Source organism: Brachyistius frenatus, unplaced genomic scaffold, assembly GCF_029030835.1.
Source record: "Brachyistius frenatus isolate BFR_SWC_R1_liver_20210118 unplaced genomic scaffold, ASM2903083v1 Contig_413, whole genome shotgun sequence".
NCBI lineage: Eukaryota > Metazoa > Chordata > Actinopteri > Embiotocidae > Brachyistius > Brachyistius frenatus.
In genome coordinates this window covers 50,001-70,872 of record NW_027211012.1, presented here as the reverse complement: position 1 = coordinate 70,872, position 20,872 = coordinate 50,001, and the positions used below count along the sequence as shown (strand labels likewise).

At 45.1% G+C, this 20,872-nt stretch overlaps 2 protein-coding genes across 2 annotated transcripts in view; both read left to right on the top strand.

Annotated features, from left to right (window-relative positions):
• The first annotated feature begins 5,395 nt into the window (after positions 1-5,395).
• Positions 5,396-18,622, top strand: mmadhcb (metabolism of cobalamin associated Db). The gene is made up of 8 exons (XM_069725197.1): positions 5,396-5,583; positions 6,036-6,082; positions 9,287-9,419; positions 10,492-10,709; positions 10,901-11,009; positions 14,660-14,790; positions 15,070-15,156; positions 18,336-18,622. The coding sequence occupies exons 2-8, from the start codon at positions 6,074-6,076 to the stop codon at positions 18,525-18,527; spliced, it is 879 nt and encodes a 292-aa protein (XP_069581298.1). The 5' UTR covers positions 5,396-5,583; positions 6,036-6,073; the 3' UTR covers positions 18,528-18,622.
• Positions 18,623-20,200: 1,578 nt separating this feature from the next.
• The window catches only part of slc37a1 (solute carrier family 37 member 1), a 22,238-nt gene continuing 21,566 nt past the window's right edge, over positions 20,201-20,872 (top strand). Inside the window, exon 1 of the mRNA XM_069725190.1 lies at positions 20,201-20,403. The gene's annotated coding sequence lies outside the window, so the exon portion shown is untranslated. The remainder of the gene's footprint in view (positions 20,404-20,872) is intronic.

Sequence of the window (20,872 nt, the reverse complement as noted above, 5' to 3'; positions counted from 1 at the left end):
ATACAGCAGGGAGAGGAGGACAATAAGGGACAGGTGAAACTGATCAGAGAGGACAGGAAGCACATTTCCTGCCAAAAGGAAACAAACAAACAAAACATGTTTTACAAGTGGCATACGATTCACTTGCAAACAATGTGGGGTTTGCAAATATAAAAATACTATTAAAAGTATCACGTGACTTTTGGCACAAAGTTTCCTCTGTGGTTGAGCTGAGGATTTTCTCAGTAATTCCCCTGCCTCAGTTCACAACAGCAGGTGGCGCTGTGACTCACTTTACTGGCGCTGGGAAGTTGAGCAGAGCGAGAGCAACCGCCACAGAACCCAGAAGGGAACCATGACTGTCCCTGCGTTCCAGCATCCAGACGACCAGACTTTTTAGTAGAACATTTGCAGTACATTTAAAGAAATCGTACCTTGTTCCATATCGCCTTCTTTTTCTTCCTATTGCAAACGGATCGCAACAGATGTGACAAAGTGGGTCAAAGGTCAAGACCCATTTTTATGATGCAGTAGTTTGTCCCAGTTGTATACATAATACATGCAACAGTACGTACTTTGTAAGTAGCAGTATGTACTGAAGGTAAACAGATAGTCTGATATTCAGAAGGGAGGATGCGTCTCCAACACTCATCTTGGTACACTTACTGTGTTCGACAGTCTCACACTGCTGTTCTGAACTGACAGGAAATAACCGGAACACCTGAACTCATCACCTGCTAACATACCTGCAGCTTTAATTAATTTACCCAGAATTCAATGTGTTTCTGTTTGACCCCCGGTAAACCCACTGATTCTTCTGTCCAGCAGCAGCGTGACAAATAAACACGTCTGTGTTGCACAACTAAGATGGCGTTTTTGGAGTGCAGAAGGCGATGTGTGTGGATGGAAGGGGGGGAGGTAGTATCAGAACGAGACACGCGGCTGGAGCTAGGATCAGAGAAGTTGGATAGTGAAAACTACACAACAAGACAGTCTGAGGAACCTGACAGATTGTCGTATCATAAAGGCACGTCTGTCAGGTGGAGGTCGAAAAAGAGAAGTTTCCAAAATGGGGAAACACAGTGAGCTGAAGAAAACTGGCGGGTCGGCACTCCTGTGTTGTGAATGGACCAGAGTGGGGAGACTGATTTGGTAGAGAGTGATGATAGCATGGAGATTAGCTGAGGTATTGAGAGAAAGAGGGAGAAAAGAGGTAATAATTTTGTCGTGACTAGCACAAAGAAAATCAAGAGTAGTGGAGAATGTGGTGGAAGACCAGACGGGTCAGAATTTAAAATTATTCTGAGGTTTGGAGAAGAGAGAGGGGTTTCCGCCATGAGCCCGGTGAAGCTAACAACGGTATTAAAAAAATCAGACTGGAGATATTCTGTTGGCGAAAGTTTTGAAGGACAGAAATTTGTTGATTGTATGTAGAAATGAAGAGCAAAGAGAGCGAGTGGACAGGCTTAAAGTAATAGGGCGGTTTAAAGTAGTGAGCACAAACTGTATCCAAAGAGAAAGTAAGTGGAGTAAGGGAGTGATTTGGGGGGTTGGAGTCACGATGGAGGAAATTAAAGCAAACCTTAAAGGAGGAACTTTGAAAGGAGCCCGAAGGTTGCAGGTAACTCTAGAGGGGATGAGGAGAGACAGTGATTATGTTGTGCTGGATTTTCAGAAGGAAGAACAACCAAAGAAAGTCTCTTTAGGCTTCCTGAGTTACACTGTTAGGGAGTTTATTCCAAAGCCTACGAGGTGTTACAACTGCCAAAGTTTCGGACATACAGCTAAAACGTGTAAAGGCAGAAGGAGGTGTTGAAGGTGTGGAGAAGACCACGAGCTCGGACAGTGCAGACATGTGCAACCAAAGTGTTGTAACTGCGGTGGTGATCACAGTGTGGCTTACTATGGGTGTGAGGTATTGAAAAGGGAGAGAGGGAAATGCAGCTGGTGAGGGTGCAGAATAAAAATCACCTATGCAGAGGCAGTAAAGAGGGTCAGCCAGAGTGGAGGAACTGATGGAGTAAGTAAGACAGTAAAACAACCCACAGCAGTCCCAGATCAGTCAAAGAAGGGTCAAATATTGATTGACTTAAAAAAGCTCGTCACTTTCATAGCAGGTAGTAAATGCTACAATGGACGTCAAATCCAAAACAGAGAGAATCCAGATAATAGTTAAAGCAGCAGTTCACCACCATCAGTGGACTAACATGGGAGGAAATAAGAAATGATCTTAGTATGCAAGTCAAGAGCAAATAGGAGACGGATAGTTTTAATACACAATGATTTGTGTAGAATGGGAGGCGGAGCTTCAGTTTTCAGGCTCCTCCCCTGTGGAACCAGCTCCCAGTTTGTGTTGGAGGGGCAGAAACCCTCTCTAGCTTTAAGATTAGACTCAAAACGTTCCTTCTTGATAAAGCCTATAGTTAGGGCTGGCTCAGGTAGACCTGAACCAACCCTTAGTTATGCTGTTATAGGCCGAGGCTGCTGGAGGACCTCGTTACATGCTGAGCTTCTTTTCTTTCCTCCTACATTACATTACATTTCATTTAGCTGATGCTTTTATCCAAAGCGACTTACAATAAGTTCATTTCAACCATGAGGGTACAAAACCAGAACAACAAGAATCAAGAAAATACATTTTCTTCAAGAAAGCCAAACTACAAAGTTCTATCAGTAAGTGCCATGTTAAGCACTACTAAAGTTCTACTGTTCAAGGTGAAGGAGGAAGAGGTGTGTTTTTAGTTTGCGGTGGAAGATGTTCAGAGTTTCTGCTGTCCTGATGTCGTTGGGGAGCTCATTCTACCATTTAGGAGCCAGGACAGAAAACAGTTGTGATTTTGTAGAGTGTTTAGCTCAGTGAGGAGCAACAAGCTGATTGGTAGAAACAGAAGCAGACCATGTCCTGGATGTACACTGGACCTGATCTGTTCGCAGCACCGTACGCAAGTACCAATGTTTGGAAACGGATGCAGGCGGCTACTGGTAACCAGTGAAGGGAGCGGAGGAGGAGGAGGGAGAGGAGGAAGAGGAGGAGGAGGAGGAGGAGCGGAGAGGAGGAGGAGAAGGGAGAGGAGGAGGAGGAGGGAGAGCAGGAGGAGGAGGGAGAGGAGGAGGAGGAGGGGGAAGAGGAGGAGGGAGAGGAGAGAGAGGAGAAAGAGGAGGAGGAGCGGAGTAGTGTGAGTGAATTTCAGGAGGTTAAAGACCAGTTGAGCTGCTGCATTCTGGATGAGCTGCAGAGGTCGGATGGTACTAACAGCTAGACCTGCCAGGAGGGAGCTACAGTAGTCCAGACGTGAGATGACCAGAACCTGGACCAGAACCTGGACCAGAACCTGGACCAGAACCTGGACCAGAACCTGCGCTGCCTTCTGAGTGAGAAGAGGACGTATTCTCCTGATATTGTGCAGCATGTCCTACTCTTTAACTGACTCATACCTCACCATCTTCTTCTCTCATAGTTTCTTCTTATTGTCTGTTGTCTCCATTCAGTTCCTTCGCTCGTGTAGTTTCTCTTCTTTCTTTTCCAGATGTCCCGTCATGGAGCTGCATGTCTCTGCTCTGCACTTGTCGTCTCCATCAACAATTCTTCTCTTCTATTTCTATGCTGTCCTTTTCTCTCTCTGCTCTCCTCTCACCCCAACCGGTCGAGGGAGATGGCCGCCCACCTCTGATCCTGGTTCTGTTAACAGATGTTCTCCACCTCTGATCCTGTCGGAGGTTTCTTCCTGTTAAAGGGAGTTTTTCTTCCCTCTGTTGGAGGTTTTTCTCCCTTAAAGAGGAGTTTTTCCCTCCTAGTTTATGTGGGAATTGTTGAATTATTGAATTGTTGAATTGTTGGTTTCTCTGTATAATATTGTAAAATCTTGCTGTAAGGACTTTAATGTGTAAAGTGCCATGAAATAACCTGTGATGTGATTTGGCGCTATATAAATAAAATTGAATTGAATTGAATTGATTTACATACTACAATGGACTGCTGGCTAATGAACAAGAATTCAACAAATATGTTGAAAATGTTTCTAGTAAATCAGATGTCATATGCATACAGGAAACATGGACTAGATTAGATGTGCACACGGGGAACACGTCTGCACCGCATTTAACTATCGTATCTAGGAATTTAGCAGGGATATGTGAGTGGAAGATAGAAGATGAAACATCAGTGGGTAGTAGTTTTCCAATAAATTGTAAAGTATCATTACAAAGGAGTAAGGAACAGGGAGATGTGGTAGGTAAGTGGGTATTTAGTAGGGCAAAGTGGGAACTTTTCAAATATATATGCGAGCGAGAAATGGATAAAATAAACTTAAATTAAGACAATTAGGAGATTGATACAAAACTGACATTTACAATACTGGAAGCAGCAAATCAAACAATTGCTAAAAGCAAAGGAAGAATGAAAAGAAAGGTTGTCCCCTGGTGGACAGATGAGTGTGGGAGAGCAGTGAAAGAAAGAAACAAAGCTCTTAAGTTATTAAAAAGATCACATAATTTCCAGAATTTAATACAATACAAACAAGCACAAGCAAGAGTTCGTAGAATCATTCGGAAAGCAAAAAGGGAAAGCTGGCAGAATTATTGTCGCAGAATTGGGAGATCAACACCTGTGGGACAGATTTGGGGGATGATTAGAAGCAGGAGAGGAATTAGAAGAGTACAGCAGGATCCAGTATTAAAGAGAGGGGAGGAAACAGCAGCGTCAGATGGGGAGAGGGCAGAGATGATGGCAAAAGCGTTAACAGAAATCAACTGTTATTTTGCTCCACCAATCTGGGTACCAGTGAATTTCTACAGGAGCACAAACACCTTCCTCAGTGACCAAGGTGGTCGGCACCGGTGGGTCGTCACGGTTCTGTCTGGGTTCACTTCACCAGCAGCAGCTGTGACAGCAATATTCAGGTGTGAGTGTTACCTTTTTAATTTTCCCACACAAATATCTTCCCCACCTCGAACAGCTGGACACGTGGCTGTTTCTAGAGGTGGTCATGTTTGCACTTTATACTTTATGTAGTTTCGCCATCTAGTGGCTGCTCAGAGAACTGCTGTGTAGATCAGGGGAGGGATCCACGTGCTCTACAGGTGACGAGACAGCACAACAAGGAGGCTTTGGAACATTCAGTTTGACATGAAAATGATTTAAAAGAATTTTGTCTTCCTGTAAAATGCAGTTTCTATATTTATTTATTTATTTATTTATTTTTTCTTTTCTTGCTTCAGATATGTATTAAACTAAAACAGCTGTCTATGTTTTATTCTGTTTATTCTGTACCAGCTGAGTGGTTTTGTATTTCTGTATTTTTGTATTTACCAGATCCTGTTTATTTAATAAAGGTGTGAACATTTGTTATCCTCCAGTCCAGCAGGTGGCGCTCATGCGCACTGTAGTTGTTTGTTTGCTGGTAGGCGAGCCTCCATCCCAACAGCGCATGTGCATGTTGAAGGTGAGCCTGCTTCCAGCAGCTACTGTTGTGCTTGCAGAACTTTTCCGTGAGTTCGGTCCGAATAAAAACCTGTCGGAGGATTAAAGTCGGTCCGGAAGGAGGAGCAACACGTCCGCACTGCCGTCTGCCGCCGCTCATGGACGCTGTTTGAGGCCGGTAACAGGTACGTCGGTGATCACCGACACCTCCCGGTTCTGCTCGCACCATGTCCGGTAGTTCACCGGAGACTGCTGAGACCACGGTCCGTAACATTATGGATTATTACAACACAGTGAAACAGGAGGTGTAGATATGACACCGTCAGGCTCCAACTGACTCACCACAGCACGTGACCATGATCGGCATGTTTGTGTTGGTAACCTGAAGTTACGCAAGAACTAATTCCTTCCATCGGTTTCATTCATTTGTGCCCACCGGATAAGTTATATAAAGACAGACTGCAGAGTACAACAGACTTCCTCCTCTCAGTATGAAGTTCACTGCACCTGCTCTCCTCTCTCCTCCTCCTCCCTCCTCCTCACTCCTCGTCTCTCCTCCTCTCTCCTCCTCTCTCCTCCTCTCTCCCCGTCTCTCTCTGTGAAAATCTCCTTCTCTTCATCATCTCTTCTCTTTCAGAAACCTGTCTGGAGGCTGCAGTAAACAGGTGCAGCAGGATGGCCAGTGTAAGTCTAGTTGTGTGTGTGTGTGTGTGTGTGTGGGGGGGGGGCGGGTCAGTATGACATTATCCAGGAGAGCAGCAGGTGGTCTCACTGATGTACATCTAAGACATATCAGAATGTACTGAACACACCTGCAGAGAAACATGTACAGAATATGTAAGAATACATTAAATGTACATAAATATATATATAAACCAATAGATGAACACACAGCAGGTGTACAGTGAGCAGTCAGTAGAATATGTAATATAATTATATTATTATATCATTTCTGATATGATGGAGAATATTGATTGTGTTGATGTAGATATTGTAGCGTGTACAGCAGGGGTGGCCAACCAGTCAGAGACTAAGAGCCACATTTTTTACTGTGTTACCGCAAAGAGCCACATCATACACATGGGCACACATGAACATCACCCCATCCCTTCCTCACACACACACACACACACACACACACACACACACACACACACACACACACACACACTCTGCTCAGCCAAATTTATTGTGTGACATTATCATGTCACACCAACATGATAATGACAGAAATGGACTCCTACAGTACTAAGACCACAGGCCAGTCATTTTCAACAATGAACATTGTGTGCACTGTCTCACACACACAAACTCTCAGTTCAACAAAGTCCACAAACAAAAACATAATAATTTACAATAGCGTTTTTCACTTACTATGCATGTTGCTTAGTGGGACTTCTGGCATTCCTTGCCTTGAACAATCCTCTTCAAATCTGACTTGTATTCTGTTGTTGCCACTCGAAGCAATTCTTTCACATGGGTGTCAGTCAGAACAGATCGATGCTTTGATTTCACGTGTTTCAGGGTAGAAAACACAGACTCAGAAGTATGTTGACCCAAACATTGACAGTATCTTAAGCGCAGCCCGTTTGACATTGGGGTAGTTTTCCATTGGCACACTTTTCCAGAACTCAATGGTCCCTTCCCTTAAAGCAGGTTTCAGTTGGTCCTCCTCACAAAGATCGATCATCTCCAACTCAGCCTCATCTGTGACTAGCGGGGCTTTCAAACAGTCCGTCTCCGCATTAAATGGGTCGACGAGGAACGTAATCTGTGGCCTTTTCAGTTGTAGATCACGGAACCGGATGACAAAGCTTTCGCGCAGGTTTTCAACCAGTGTTGCATATCTGGCTCTTTGCTTATTCGGGGCGGCGCTGGTGACTTGCCCACTGGCTTTTAGCAGAGTGGGAAAATGCGTTAAATCTCCCTTTTGAATATGCGCCTTGAACAGCTTCAGTTTGTTGACAAACGCAAACACACTTTGCAGCAGGTCAGGCAGCATTTTTAACTTACCCTGCAGGGTCAGGTTCAGTCTGTCCAAGTGACACAGCGTGTCGACCAAAAAGGCCAGATCCATAATCCACTCGACGTCCAAGAGCTCGGGATAGTCCTTGTCCTTCTCTTCCATGAACAGTTTCACGGCATCCAAAAGCTCAAAGAAGCGAGCGAGCACCTTGCCTTTGGACAGCCACCTCACAGTGCAGTGCAGCGGCAGGTCACCTGGAAGTCCTTGGTCCAGCTCAGCGATGAGATTCTTCAATTGCCTGTGGTTAAGCACATGTGTGCGGATGTAGTTGACGATTTCCATCACAGGCTTCATGACGTTGTCTAAATTCAATGATTTAGACACGAGTTGCTCCCTGTGGATGATGCAGTGGAAATTCCAAAACTCGGGAAATGTTTGGTCAGCTTTGCACAGCCCCACAAGTCCGTTCACAGATCCGATCATGGCCGGCGCTCCCATCCGTGGCTACTGCAGTTAGCTTCGGTGTGGGCAGATTTGCTTTCGCAAATGCAGCCATCATTGTTTCTTTCACATCTATGCCACGGGTTCTGTCTTTTAATGGCACAACATCAAGGAGTTCTTCTTTGATCACACAATCTTTTGACACAGACCGTGCAAATATTGCCAGCTGAGGCTCGTCTTGTACGTCACAACTCTCATCCAATGCGACACTAAAATCCTCACATGCTTGAAGGTCAGAGTGCAACTGTGATTCAACAGCCGTGTTAATGTCCGATATTCAGTGTCCAACAGTGTGGCGGGACAATTGGACGTCTGATACCATTCGTTTTAGTTTGTCGTTTTCAGGAGACAAGATTTCAACAACGTCACTGAGGCATTTTTTAACGAACTCCCCTTCATTAAATGGCTTTTTAGCCCGTGCAATGCTCCAAGCCAGTTGATACGATGCAAGCGTGACCTGCTTTTCTGCCTGACTTTTCAAAGTGTCCAACTTGTGCTTGCGAAGTTCAGTCCCTTTTGGAAATCCCTGGTCGATGTTAGCAGTGAGCTGAAGTGGCGCTGAAGATTTGAAGCTTTGAAATGCGCTAATGACGTCTGACATATCAGGCAGAATGGCTCGCCATGACGTTCAACAAAAAAATATAAACTTTCCCACTCTGTTAAAAACGTCCTGTGTTCATCTTCATATTTTCGTTTAGCTGTGCATTTTTTCCTGCCATTTTGAGAGCGAACTGGACACTAATTGTTTCCTCCAATGGGTTTGCCCCTCCTGCTTTGCGGAATTTCACCTCATGCGCATGCGCGTTTGACGAAAATACCATATTGAACTCAAGCGAAGCGAACACACACAAAAAAAAACCCCACAAACACAAATGTTGATATGAACGTAAAAGAGCCGCATGAAACCAGGCAAAGAGCCGCATGCGGCTCGGGAGCCGCGGGTTGGCCACCCCTGGCTCAGCAGAACACTGGTTGTTGTTGTTGTTGTGGTGGTGTAAACAAAGAGTTTTATGCTGATGTCAGCAGTAATACTGATGTGTGAGCTGACTGCCTCTGAACAGTCCTGCAGGTCATCAGGAGACCAAAGTCTGGTTCTGCCTGGATAGTTGGAGGTGGATGAGGGAGGAGACTGTGTCCCCCAGTGGACCGGAGTCTGTCCTCTCTGAGGGGACCATCCATCTCCTGTTTGTCTGATGTTTCTGTTCTTCATCATGTGATCAGCTGCTTGTTGGAGTCACGTCTCTGCACAGGTGAAAGTTCACCTGCTGTGTTTCTACTTCTTCTGGGACTCCACTCGAGCAGCTGTCCAGGATTTAACTGTAGAGATAACTCGTGGTTGTGATGTTGTGTGGTTGTGTTGTTGTGTTTTTGTATTGTTGTGTGGTTGTATTGTTGTTGTGATGTTGTGTTGTTGTGTTCAGGTGCTGTGCAGCAGGACCCGGCTGCTTGTTTACCTCCCAGGTCTCCAGGTGCTGATGCAGCGTTTGTCCGGAGGCAGAACCTTCTCTGCTGGGTCCGAAGGGCCCCAGCTGGCCGTCACCCCCTCTGACATGGGTACGTCATGTATGTAGAGTCTCCCAGAATAACAGCACATCACTGTGACGCTGATGAACTGGACCTGTTTCTGAAATATAGAGTGAGAAGACAACACAGACTGGATATAAAACTACAGACTGGATATAAAACTACAGACTGGATATAAAAGTGTTCGTAGCTTCAGGTCTGTAAAATGGTTCCAATGCAGAAGTGTCTTCAGCTGCAATACCAGCGAGTGCCACTAGAGGTCGGCTCCAAAAAGCCTCCGGCTCCATAGACTCCCATTCAACTTCTCTCATCAAATCCAAAGTGAATAAAATGTGTCCATCAGTTATCTCGGTGTTGTTAGCTAAAGTCACTCCTTCTTCTTAGTTTTCTGGAGGTCCATCTGAAAATAATCCCTCATTCATTAGAAAAGAAGATTCAAGAAGACCTGGTTTTGGGGGCGTGTCTGTTTGATTGACAGGCCTGTGGTGCAGTCAGGTTACAGCTATCAGTGGGCGGGACGTGGTATCGTCAGGTTTCCGATCAGATCCACCGCTGGCTCCTCCCCCAGCTCGTCCAAATATGGTCACTTCCTGCTCCAAACCGCTCCGAATTAGCAAGATGGTGACGGACAGAATCTGAACTGGAGGATTCATAACGTTCACAAACCAACGATGACATCACTGATGGATGATGACCTCACTGATGGTTCTGGTTGGTTGTACATCCGTGGAGCTGAGGCAGTCAGTCTGCAGAGAGATCAGGATGGAGATGTGTTTAATAGATGAGGGTGACATCACTGTGTCTCTTCCTCTGATTCTGGTGAAGTCTGTTAGAAAATGTTACCTTTACCTTGAAAAGCAGCACTTTAGTAGCGCTTAATATGTCACTTACTTTTAGCACTTTGTAGTTTGGCTTTCTTGAAGAAATTGTATTTTCTTGATTCCTGTTGTTCTGGTTTTGTACCCTCATGGTTGAAATGCACTTATTGTAAGTTGCTTTGGACAAAAGCGTCAGCTAAATGAAATGTAATGTAAAAAAAAATCTATTTTAAGTGCGACGGACATCTTCACTGCTCCTTTCCCATCATGCCCCTGTGCTGCAGGACTGCGGACAGTGTGGCCCGATGAGAGCATGGGGCCTTTCGGGCCCCAGGACCAGCGCTTCCAGCTGCCCAGTAACGTGGGGTTTGACTGCCACCTGGAGGGCCTGGCGGAGCAGAGGAGGAGCCCAGCACACAGGACGATGCCCGACCTACTGTCCACTCCGTCCAGCAGCGAGAGACACGAGTTTGTCCTGGCCCAGTGCATCGGAGAGGTCTTCGTAAGTCTGTTCACAGATCCTCCAGTCGGACCATTAGAGGTTCAGTTCATGATCATACAGGACTCCACCAGACCTGTTCAGCTGCACACCATCATGTGTTAGCAGGCCTCACCTGTCCTCACCTGACCTCATTTGACCTCACCTGCTCTTTACTCTCACTAACAATGGGGCTGTGTGTGCCTGTGTCTCAGGGTAAAGATGACTCCACCTCCTGTCAGGATGGGGGTGCAGCTGATCAGTACTTTGATGCCTCCATTGTGGAGTGTGCCATCCAGTCATGCCCTGAGCTCTTGAAAAAAGGTAACCATCACCCCTCCAGGATTTATGTGATTGTTCTGATCAAAAATGTTGCTTTTCTCAAAAATTGCGATGTAATTCGCAGAGTTTTAAAGATGCTGTAAAGTAGAAATGAAAATTAGTTTTAAGTTCATCACACCACAGAAGTATGGGTTGTTAACTACCCATCCAAATTTGAATGAATAAAAACACAGACAAGTTTGTTAAATTAGGGTTTGAAATGGTGAGAAAATCATCAGTCTTCTCTGCTCTGAGACTGGGGGGGCGTGTCCTGAAGGAGCTGAAGCTCCGCCCCCTCGCTGGAAGGTGTTCAGTATGACAGTCCTGTGGCTGCAGTTCTTTTCCACACTAAGCGGTTCGTCTGACATCCAACCTCTCGGTGACTTTATACATGATGTCCCACTGGTCCTCTGTCTCTCTGGTGGACGGAGCAGCCTGCTTTGGGAAAACAAAATAGAATCAGAATTTATTTGTTCAATGAGTGAAACATACAGATGTAATCAAATCCAGCTTGTCCCCCTGAGCTGTAACACAGGAGTCAAACTGGACATCAGAGACAGCAGACAGTTAGTCTCCAACTACTTCTAACACACCTGAATTACAATAGTGGAGATAATAAGAGAGGAGGAGTTAATTTAGTTCTGTAACAACATGAACAACGCTGCATTACATCACATCAATTCATTATATCACATCAATTCATTACATCACATGTTAATTCATTACATCACATCAATTCATTACATCACATCACATCAATTCATTACATCACATCGATTCATTACATCACAGGTCAATTCATTACATCACAGGTCAATGCATTACACTGTGATGTAATGACAGGTCAATTCATTACATCACAGGCCGATTCATTACATCACAGGTCAATTCATTACACTGTGATGTATTGACGTAATTAATTGACCTGTGATATAATGCAGGCATAAAATAATCCGCAGTTATCGGAGCATCTTCCTCTGAACTCTGCTACGAGCTCAATAGAAGCTAATTAGCACGTTCGCTCCCATTTCACCAAAATAAAGTTATTCTACACCGAATAAAATCATGTTAGCGGTTTTCACCGCGGACTAAATATAGCAGAGTCACTGTGGAAAAGTTATCTAGTATAATTATAATAAGCACACAGAACTTACGCTGAGTGGTGAACCGGGGGCGGTGTTGGACGAGACTGCCCATGGTAGCGGCGGAGACTGCCGGCGGTCCGGTCCAGCGGCACGGTCCGGCGGTGGTGGACAGTGCCGGTGTGAGCGGAAGATGAACGACCGTGAGGGTGAAACTCTGATCCGCTCCGCGCTGTAGGAGAACCGGTGCGTCTGTGAACTCCCGTCTCCGGTCCAAGTTTAAACTATCCACCATGAAATGGTCACTGCAGAGGCCTGTTGATCTTAATCCTAAAGTCTCCTTTAGCTCTTCATGAAATCAATCCACCTCTTTTTCCTTCATCAGTAGGACATTTAAACAGCGATGCAGCGCTGCTTTGGAGGTTCTTGCTTCCAGGAAAGATGCCTTGCAGGTGGAGGGAGACATCCTGTAGCAGGTGGAGGGAGACATCCTGTAGCAGCTGATGTACAATAACAATCTGACTACATCAGGAGTAGAACTGAAGTCCAGTGGGTTGACCTCTTATGCAAATGAGCTGCAGGCTTTTATGGCGTTTCACCGTGAGAGGAGGAGCCATGTAGAACGTTATATAAACCGTCTGTGATCTGACGTAGATAGGTTGTTGTGAGGTAGATAGGTTGTTGTGACGTAGATAGGTTGATGTGACATAGATAGGTTGTTGTGATGTAGATAGATTGATGTGACATAGATAGGTTGTTGTGATGTAGATAGGTTGATGTGACGTAGATAGGTTGATGTGACATAGATAGGTTGATGTGACATAGATAGGTTGTTGTGATGTAGATAGATTGATGTGACATAGATAGGTTGTTGTGATGTAGATAGGTTGATGTGACGTAGATAGGTTGATGTGACATAGATAGGTTGTTGTGATGTAGATAGATTGATGTGACATAGATAGGTTGTTGTGATGTAGATAGGTTGTTGTGATGTAGATAGATTGATGTGACATAGATAGGTTGTTGTGATGTAGATAGGTTGTTGTGATGTAGATAGGTTAGGTTTTAGCCCCGCCTAAAAAAACCTGAGCTGAAGATGAAGGAGAAACTGTTTAACAGTCTAACTCCACATTTCAGTGCGACAAAGTTTAAAAGCTTTGCACATGCTTTCAGCAACTCATTTCACACGTATATAATGTACCGAGAAGCAAATATTGGAATTTGCTTTACAGCATCTTTAAGTGAGTTTTTGCGTTAATTTAAAAAAAAAAAAAAAAAATGTAAGCATCAACTGATAGAGAAATAAATCTATAATCATTTCCTGTGATAATAATCGTGCTGCACATCAGAAATATTTTAGTTCTAATCTTTTTTTATTTATTTATTGAACTTGGAGAACCATGGAGATAAAAGTTACTAAAACCTCCTAAAAGCTAAGTTATTTGTATTAATAAGGACAGTTTTGCTTGATAAGATTTACTTTATGATGTCATACTTTCAGCTCAGATTCTGACGTCGTGGGAATTTTAAAAAATTGCAAGAGTTTGCTTGATTTGAAGTTAGTTATTGTGATTACAAGATCGCGATTTCCGTTATTAAAGAGAAATAAAGCTGATTCTGTAGGTCACCTGTCTCTCTGGGTCACCTGTCTCTGCGGGTCTCTGCGGGTCACCTGTCTCTCTGGGTCACCTGTCTCTGCGGGTCTCTGCGGGTCACCTGTCTCTCTGGGTCACCTGTCTCTGTGGGTCACCTGTCTGTAGCTCACCTGTCTGTAGCTCACCTGTCTGTAGCTCACCTGTCTCTGCGGGTCACCTGTCTGTAGCTCACCTGTCTCTGCGGGTCACCTGTCTGTAGCTCACCTGTCTCTGTGGGTCACCTGTCTGTAGCTCACCTGTCTGTAGCTCACCTGTCTCTGCGGGTCACCTGTCTGTAGCTCACCTGTCTCTGTGGGTCACCTGTCTGTAGCTCACCTGTCTGTAGCTCACCTGTCTCTGCGGGTCACCTGTCTGTAGCTCACCTGTCTCTGTGGGTCACCTGTCTGTAGCTCACCTGTCTGTAGCTCACCTGTCTCTGCGGGTCACCTGTCTGTAGCTCACCTGTCTCTGCGGGTCACCTGTCTGTAGCTCACCTGTCTCTGCGGGTCACCTGTCTGTAGCTCACCTGTCTCTGTGGGTCACCTGTCTGTAGCTCACCTGTCTCTGTGGGTCACCTGTCACCTGTCTCTGCGGGTCACCTGTCTGTAGCTCACCTGTCTCTGCGGGTCACCTGTCTGTAGCTCACCTGTCTCTGTGGGTCACCTGTCTGTAGCTCACCTGTCTCTGCGGGTCACCTGTCTGTAGCTCACCTGTCTCTGCGGGTCACCTGTCTGTAGCTCACCTGTCTCTGCGGGTCACCTGTCTGTAGCTCACCTGTCTCTGCGGGTCACCTGTCTGTAGCTCACCTGTCTCTGCGGGTCACCTGTCTGTAGCTCACCTGTCTCTGCGGGTCACCTGTCTGTAGCTCACCTGTCTCTGTGGGTCACCTGTCTATGTTTGACCCTTCCCTCTGTGTGACGTGTTTCCTGGTGACCAGACTTCCAGTCCATGTTCCCTGAAGCTCCCTCCTCTGGGATGATGGTTGTCACGGTGACCCAGAGGACCCAGCGGGACATGACGTCGTGGTCTGCTGAAGTGGAGCAGGAGCGGGACCAGATGCTGGACAAGGTGAGGTGGAGCAGAAATGAACACACACACACACACACACACACACACACACACACACACACACACACACACACACACACACACACACACACACACACACACACACACACACACACACACACACACACACACACACACACACCTGCTCCACTTTATTGAATGCAGCAGTGTGAAGGATTTAGCGACTAGTGGTGAGGTGGCAGATTACAACCAACTGAGTCCTGCTTCCTTCTCTAAAAGAACAGAACATGAATGTGTACTTCCTCCTGTGATGTTCAGTTTGTAGATGGAGCCAAGGAGATCTGCTGCGCTCTGCAGAAAGAAGGATTCTGGGCCGACTTCATCGAACCCTCGTCTGGGCTGGCGGTAAGATCTCACTCAGCTCCTCAGAACCTCATTCAGGGTCAGTCCACCCGGACATCACAGTCCACCTGAAAATCACAGTCCACCTGGACATTCCAGTCCACATCACAGTCCACCTGGACATCAATTCAATTCAATTCAATCCAATTCAATTCAATTTTATTTATATAGTGCCAAATCACAACATAGGTTATTTCATGGCACTTAACACATTAAAGTCTTTACAGCAAGACGTTACAACATTATACAGAGAAACCAACAATTCAACAATTCAACAATTCCCACATAAGCTAGGAGGGAAAAAGCTCCTCTTTAAGGGAGAAAAACCTCCATTAGAGGGAAGAAAAACTCCCTCTTAACAGGAAGAAACCTCCAACAGAACCAGGATCAGAGGTGGAGAACATCTGCCTCGACCGGTTGGGGTGAGAGGAGAGCAGAGAGAGAAAAGGACGGCATAGAAATAAAAGAGAAGAACTGTTGGTGGAGATGACAATCACAGAGCAGAGACATGCAGCTCCATGACGGGACATCTGGAAAAGAAAGAACAGAAACTACACGAGCGAAGGAACTGAATGGAGACAACAGATAATAATAAGAAACTATGGGAGAGAAGAAGATGGTGAGGTATGAGTCAGTTAAAGAGTAGGAGGAAAGAAAAGAAGCTCAGCATGTAACGAGGTCCTCCAGCAGCCTCGGCCTATAACAGCATAACTAAGGGTTGGTTCAGGTCTACCTGAGCCAGCCCTAACTATAGGCTTTATCAAGAAGGAACGTTTTGAGTCTAATCTTAAAGCTAGAGAGGGTTTCTGCCCCTCAAACACAAACTGGGAGCTGGTTCCACAGGGGAGGAGCCTGAAAACTGAAGCTCCGCCTCCCATTCTACTTCTGGAAACTCTAGGAACCACAAGTAGACCAGCATACTGAGAGAGAAGTGCTCTGCTAGGATTATATGGTTCTATAAGATCTCTAAGATATGATGGAGCCTGGTCATGTAGAGATTTGTAAGTCATCAAGATCATTTTAAATTCTATTCTTGATTTCACAGGAAGCCAGTGAAGAGAAGCTAAAACTGGAGAAATATGATCTCTCTTGTTAAATCCCGTCAGTACTCTTGCTGCAGCATTTTGGATCAGCTGCAGGTTTTTAATGAGTAATTTGGACATCCTGACAACAAGGAATTACAATAATCTAGTCTAGAAGTAACAAACGCATGAATGAGTTTTTCTGCATCACGCTGAGGAAGGATTTTCCTGATTTTATTAATATTACGTAGATGAAAGAAGGCAGTTCTGGAGATTTGCTCTATATGGTGTCTAAAGGACAAATCTTCATCAAAGATGACTCCAAGGTTCCTCACAGTGGTGCTGGAGGCCAAGGTTCCTCACAGTAGTGCTGGAGGCCAAGGTTCCTCAGCTGGAGGCTAAGAAAACATCATCTAGAGTAACTAAGTGATCAGAGAAAAAGTTTCTGAGGTTTTTAGGACCAAGTACAATAACTTCCGTTTTGTCTGAATTTAGAAGCAGGAAATGTTTGGTCATTCAGGCCTTTATGTCTTTCTTCAACAACTTTAATGTCAATCCACCATATGACATACAGATAGATATATCAAAAAATAGTTTCTCACAGTCCCACGGTGTGCAAAATAAAAGGACAAAACAAGAAAAGTATAAATATGTAACCACAAAAAACAATAAAACAAACAACAACCAGCTGTGTGAGGGACGGGTTGAGTCTCACACGATGCTGACTGCTTTGCGGGTAAGGCGGTTGTTGTAGATTTCCAGGAAGGAGGGGAGTGCAGAACCAATGAACCTACCAGCTGCCTTCACTATGCGCTGAAGGGTCTTTCAGACATTCTTCAAGTTTTACTAACTGATTAGTTTCATCTGGTTTTATAGAAAGATATAGCTGAGTGTCATCTGCATAACAATGGAAGTTGATGCAGTGCTTCCTGATGACATCTCCTAATGGAAGCATGTACAAAGTAAAAAGTAATGGATCTAACACTGAGCCTTGTGGAACTCCATAACTAACTCTTGTTTGTCTGGAAGACTCATTGTTGACATGGACAAACTGGAATCTATCTGATAAGTAGGATTTGAACCAGTCTAATGCAGTTCCTTTAATCCTTGTAACGTCTTCTAATCTCTAAAGCCTGACTGAAAACCTTCAAACAGATCATTCCTTTGTAAATGATCAAAAAGTTGATTTGCAACAACTTTTTCAAGGATTTTAGAAATAAATGTCAGGTTGGAAATTGGTCTGTAGTTTCCTAAAACAGCTGATTAAGAGTCAACTTTTTAAGTAAAGGTTTAATTACAGCCACTTTAAAAGCCTGCGGTACATAGCTGGTTACAATAGATAGGTTGATCTGATCTAATATGGAAGTATTAATTAAAGGGAAGACTTCCTTAAAAAGTTTAGTTGGGATGAGATCTAACAGACAGCTAGAGGATCCAGATGAAGAAATAATTGCAGTTAACTCAGAGAGCTCAACAGGAGAGAAATGTTCCAAGTTTACATCTGGTCCTACAGTTGCTTTCAGGGCTGCTGTGCTTAACATCACATCAGTGACAGTAACAGGAAGGGTCTGCCCGATTCTCTCCCTAATAGCATCACAGTCCACCATCAAAGTCCACCTGGACATCACAGTCCACCTGGACATCGCAGTCCACCATCACAGTCCACCTGAACATCACAGTCCACCTAGACATTACAGTCCACCGAGACATCACAGTCCACCTGGACATCAAAGTCCACCTGGATATCACAGTCCACCTGGACATCAAAGTCCACCTGGACATCGCAGTCCACCATCAAAGTCCACCTGGACATCACAGTCCACCATCACAGTCCACCTGGACATCACAGTCCACCATCAAAGTCCACCTGGATATCACAGTCCACCATCACAGTCCACCTGGACATCAAGGGACCACCTGGACATCAAAGTCCACCTGGACATCACAGTCCACCTGGACATCACAGTCCACCTGGACATCACAGTCCACCATCACCATCCTCAGTTAGATGTAATTAGAAAACTGGATCAGGTGGATATAATAAGATTACTTTGTTTGTCAGCAATTGGATGTAATCAGGTTACTCTGTTTGTAAATTAGATGCCATCAGATTACTGGATATAATCAGATTACTAATGATGACTCTGTGTCTGTCCCCAGTTCTTCGGCTCGTACACCAACAACACCCTGTTCGAGACCGACGACAGGTACCGTCACCTTGGCTTCCAGATTGAGGACCTGGGCTGCTGCCGGGTGATCCGACACTCTCTGTGGGGAACACATGTCTTTGTGGGGACAATATTCACCAACGCACCACCCAGCACGCTCATGAAGAGGATTAAGGGCAGCTGAACATTTGGAGAGTTTTTATCTCCACAGATGAATATTAAAATCCCAGAGGCTTCAACACTGCTGTCATCACAATAAAGTGTTTCCTGAGAAACTGTGATGTTTGTATATTTCACTTCCTGTCAGCCACACTCCTCATCTGATGACTTCATTTGCATGCCCTGTGATGATTATGAGATAATCTAATGCTCTTTATGAGAGGTCAGTCTGTAGATAGATTTATACCCGATGTGACGGTTCTCTGGATGCTGCATCTCTGCCAGGCTTTTTGTTGCCAGTCCGGCCACCACATTACATTTAGCTGACTCTTTTATCCAAAGCGACTTACAATAAGTGCATTTCAACCATGAGGGTACAAAACCCAGAACAACAGGAATCAAGAAAATACAATTTCTTCAAGAAAGCCAAACTACAAAGTTCTATCAGAAAGTGTCATTTTAAGTTCTACTAAAGTTCTACTGTTCAAGGTGAAGGAGGAAGAGGTGTGTTTTTAGTTTGTGGCGGAAGATGTCCAGAGTTTCTGCTGTCCTGATGTCATTGGGGAGCTCATTCTACCATTTAGGAGCCGGGACAGCAAACAGTCGTGATTTTGTAGAGTGTTTAGCTCAGTGAGGAGCAACAAGCCGATTGGCCACCTCAGAGGTGTAGAAATGTAGATAAAGGTGTACCCTGAGATGTGTGTGATGAGTCACTGTGGGTGAGGTTGGATTAACAGGGGCAGCTATGTAAAGGAAATATTCATTGAAAAGAGTGACGAGAGAAAAGTGAAACAACATAAAGCAGCATGTTTGGAGGATCACCTCATTATGAATAAAATACAAGTGGTGATCCTGAGATCTGAGCATCCTGGGGGAGGTTGGGGGGGGAGGTAAAGGTCATGAAGCAGATGGAGTAGCTGAGTGTGCTGCAGCAATCATCAGTGAGGTAGGAAGGTATTTTTGTCTTTATTATGCAAGCAAAAAAAATTGTTTTGAGAGCAAATTTCTCACTCTGCAATCAAAAATCAAGTTTGTAAGTAAAAATATATAAACTGAGAATAAATTATTTGTGTCAGTGTAAACTTTTGTTCTTCTACAGTTGGATCATGTTTTTTTGTTTACAATGCCCACTGCTGCTGTCTCCATGGTAACACGTTTGCTCTCGCTGCCAGCTTTGTGATTCCGCTCCCTGACCGCGTGGGCGGGTCTTCTCAGGGGTGCGTCTCCATTGGCTGAGCTTTTGAATGACAGCACAGTGTCCCGGATGTTGTTTAGTCTGTCAGTCAGACACCAGCTTTCACCAACGTTTTACTGGATCCTAAAACGACTGTTAAAGGGTCAGTTATAGATCGTACATGAACTAAACAAAAAGACATGATCCAACCTGTAGAAGGACAAAAGTTTTTTAACTGACACAAATAATTTATTTTCAGTTTATATATTTTTACCAACAAACTTGATTTTTGATTGCACGGCGAGAAAACTGACAAAACTCAAAACTGATTTTGTTTTGCTTGCATAATAAAGACACAAAAATACCTTCACAATAATAAAATAATAGTTAAATGTTTCCTTTATAATGCTGCTGGTGAGGGACACACATATAACTCAGGGAGTCGTGACGTATCCTCACCGGCAGGGGCAGCAGTGCACCGAACCGTGTCTACACAACCGGAAATACAAGAAGAAGTGTGTGTGCGTGTGTGCGTGTGCGCGCGCGTGTGTGTGTGTGTGTGTGCGTGCGTGCGTGCGTGCGTGTGTGTGTGTGTGTGTGTGTGTGTGTGTGTGTGTGTGTGTGTGTGTGTGTGTGAGTGTGAGAGACAGTCGTCAGCATGAACAAAAGGAAGTGAAACGTCTCAGCTGAAGCAGGAACGAAGAAAAAAAACCGTCGACCGCACGAAGTAAGTTCACCGGCAGGAGTGTGTGTGTGTCTCAGGGACGGAGTGTGTGTGTCTCAGGGACGGAGTGTGTGTGTCCGGGAAGAGTGTGTGTGTCTCAGGGACGGAGTGTGTGTGTCTCAGGGACGGAGTGTGTGTGTCCGGGAAGAGTGTGTGTGTCTCAGGGACGGAGTGTGTGTGTCCGGGAAGAGTGTGTGTGTCTCAGGGACGGAGTGTGTGTGTCTGGGAAGAGTGTGTGTGTCTCAGGGACGGAGTGTGTGTGTGTCTCAGGGACGGAGTGTGTGTGTCTCAGGGACGGAGTGTGTGTGTCTCAGGGACGGAGTGTGTGTGTGTCTCAGGGACGGAGTGTGTGTGTCCGGGAAGAGTGTGTGTGTCCGGGAAGAGTGTGTGTGTCTCAGGGACGGAGTGTGTGTGTGTCTCAGGGACGGAGTGTGTGTGTGTCTCAGGGACGGAGTGTGTGTGTCCGGGAAGA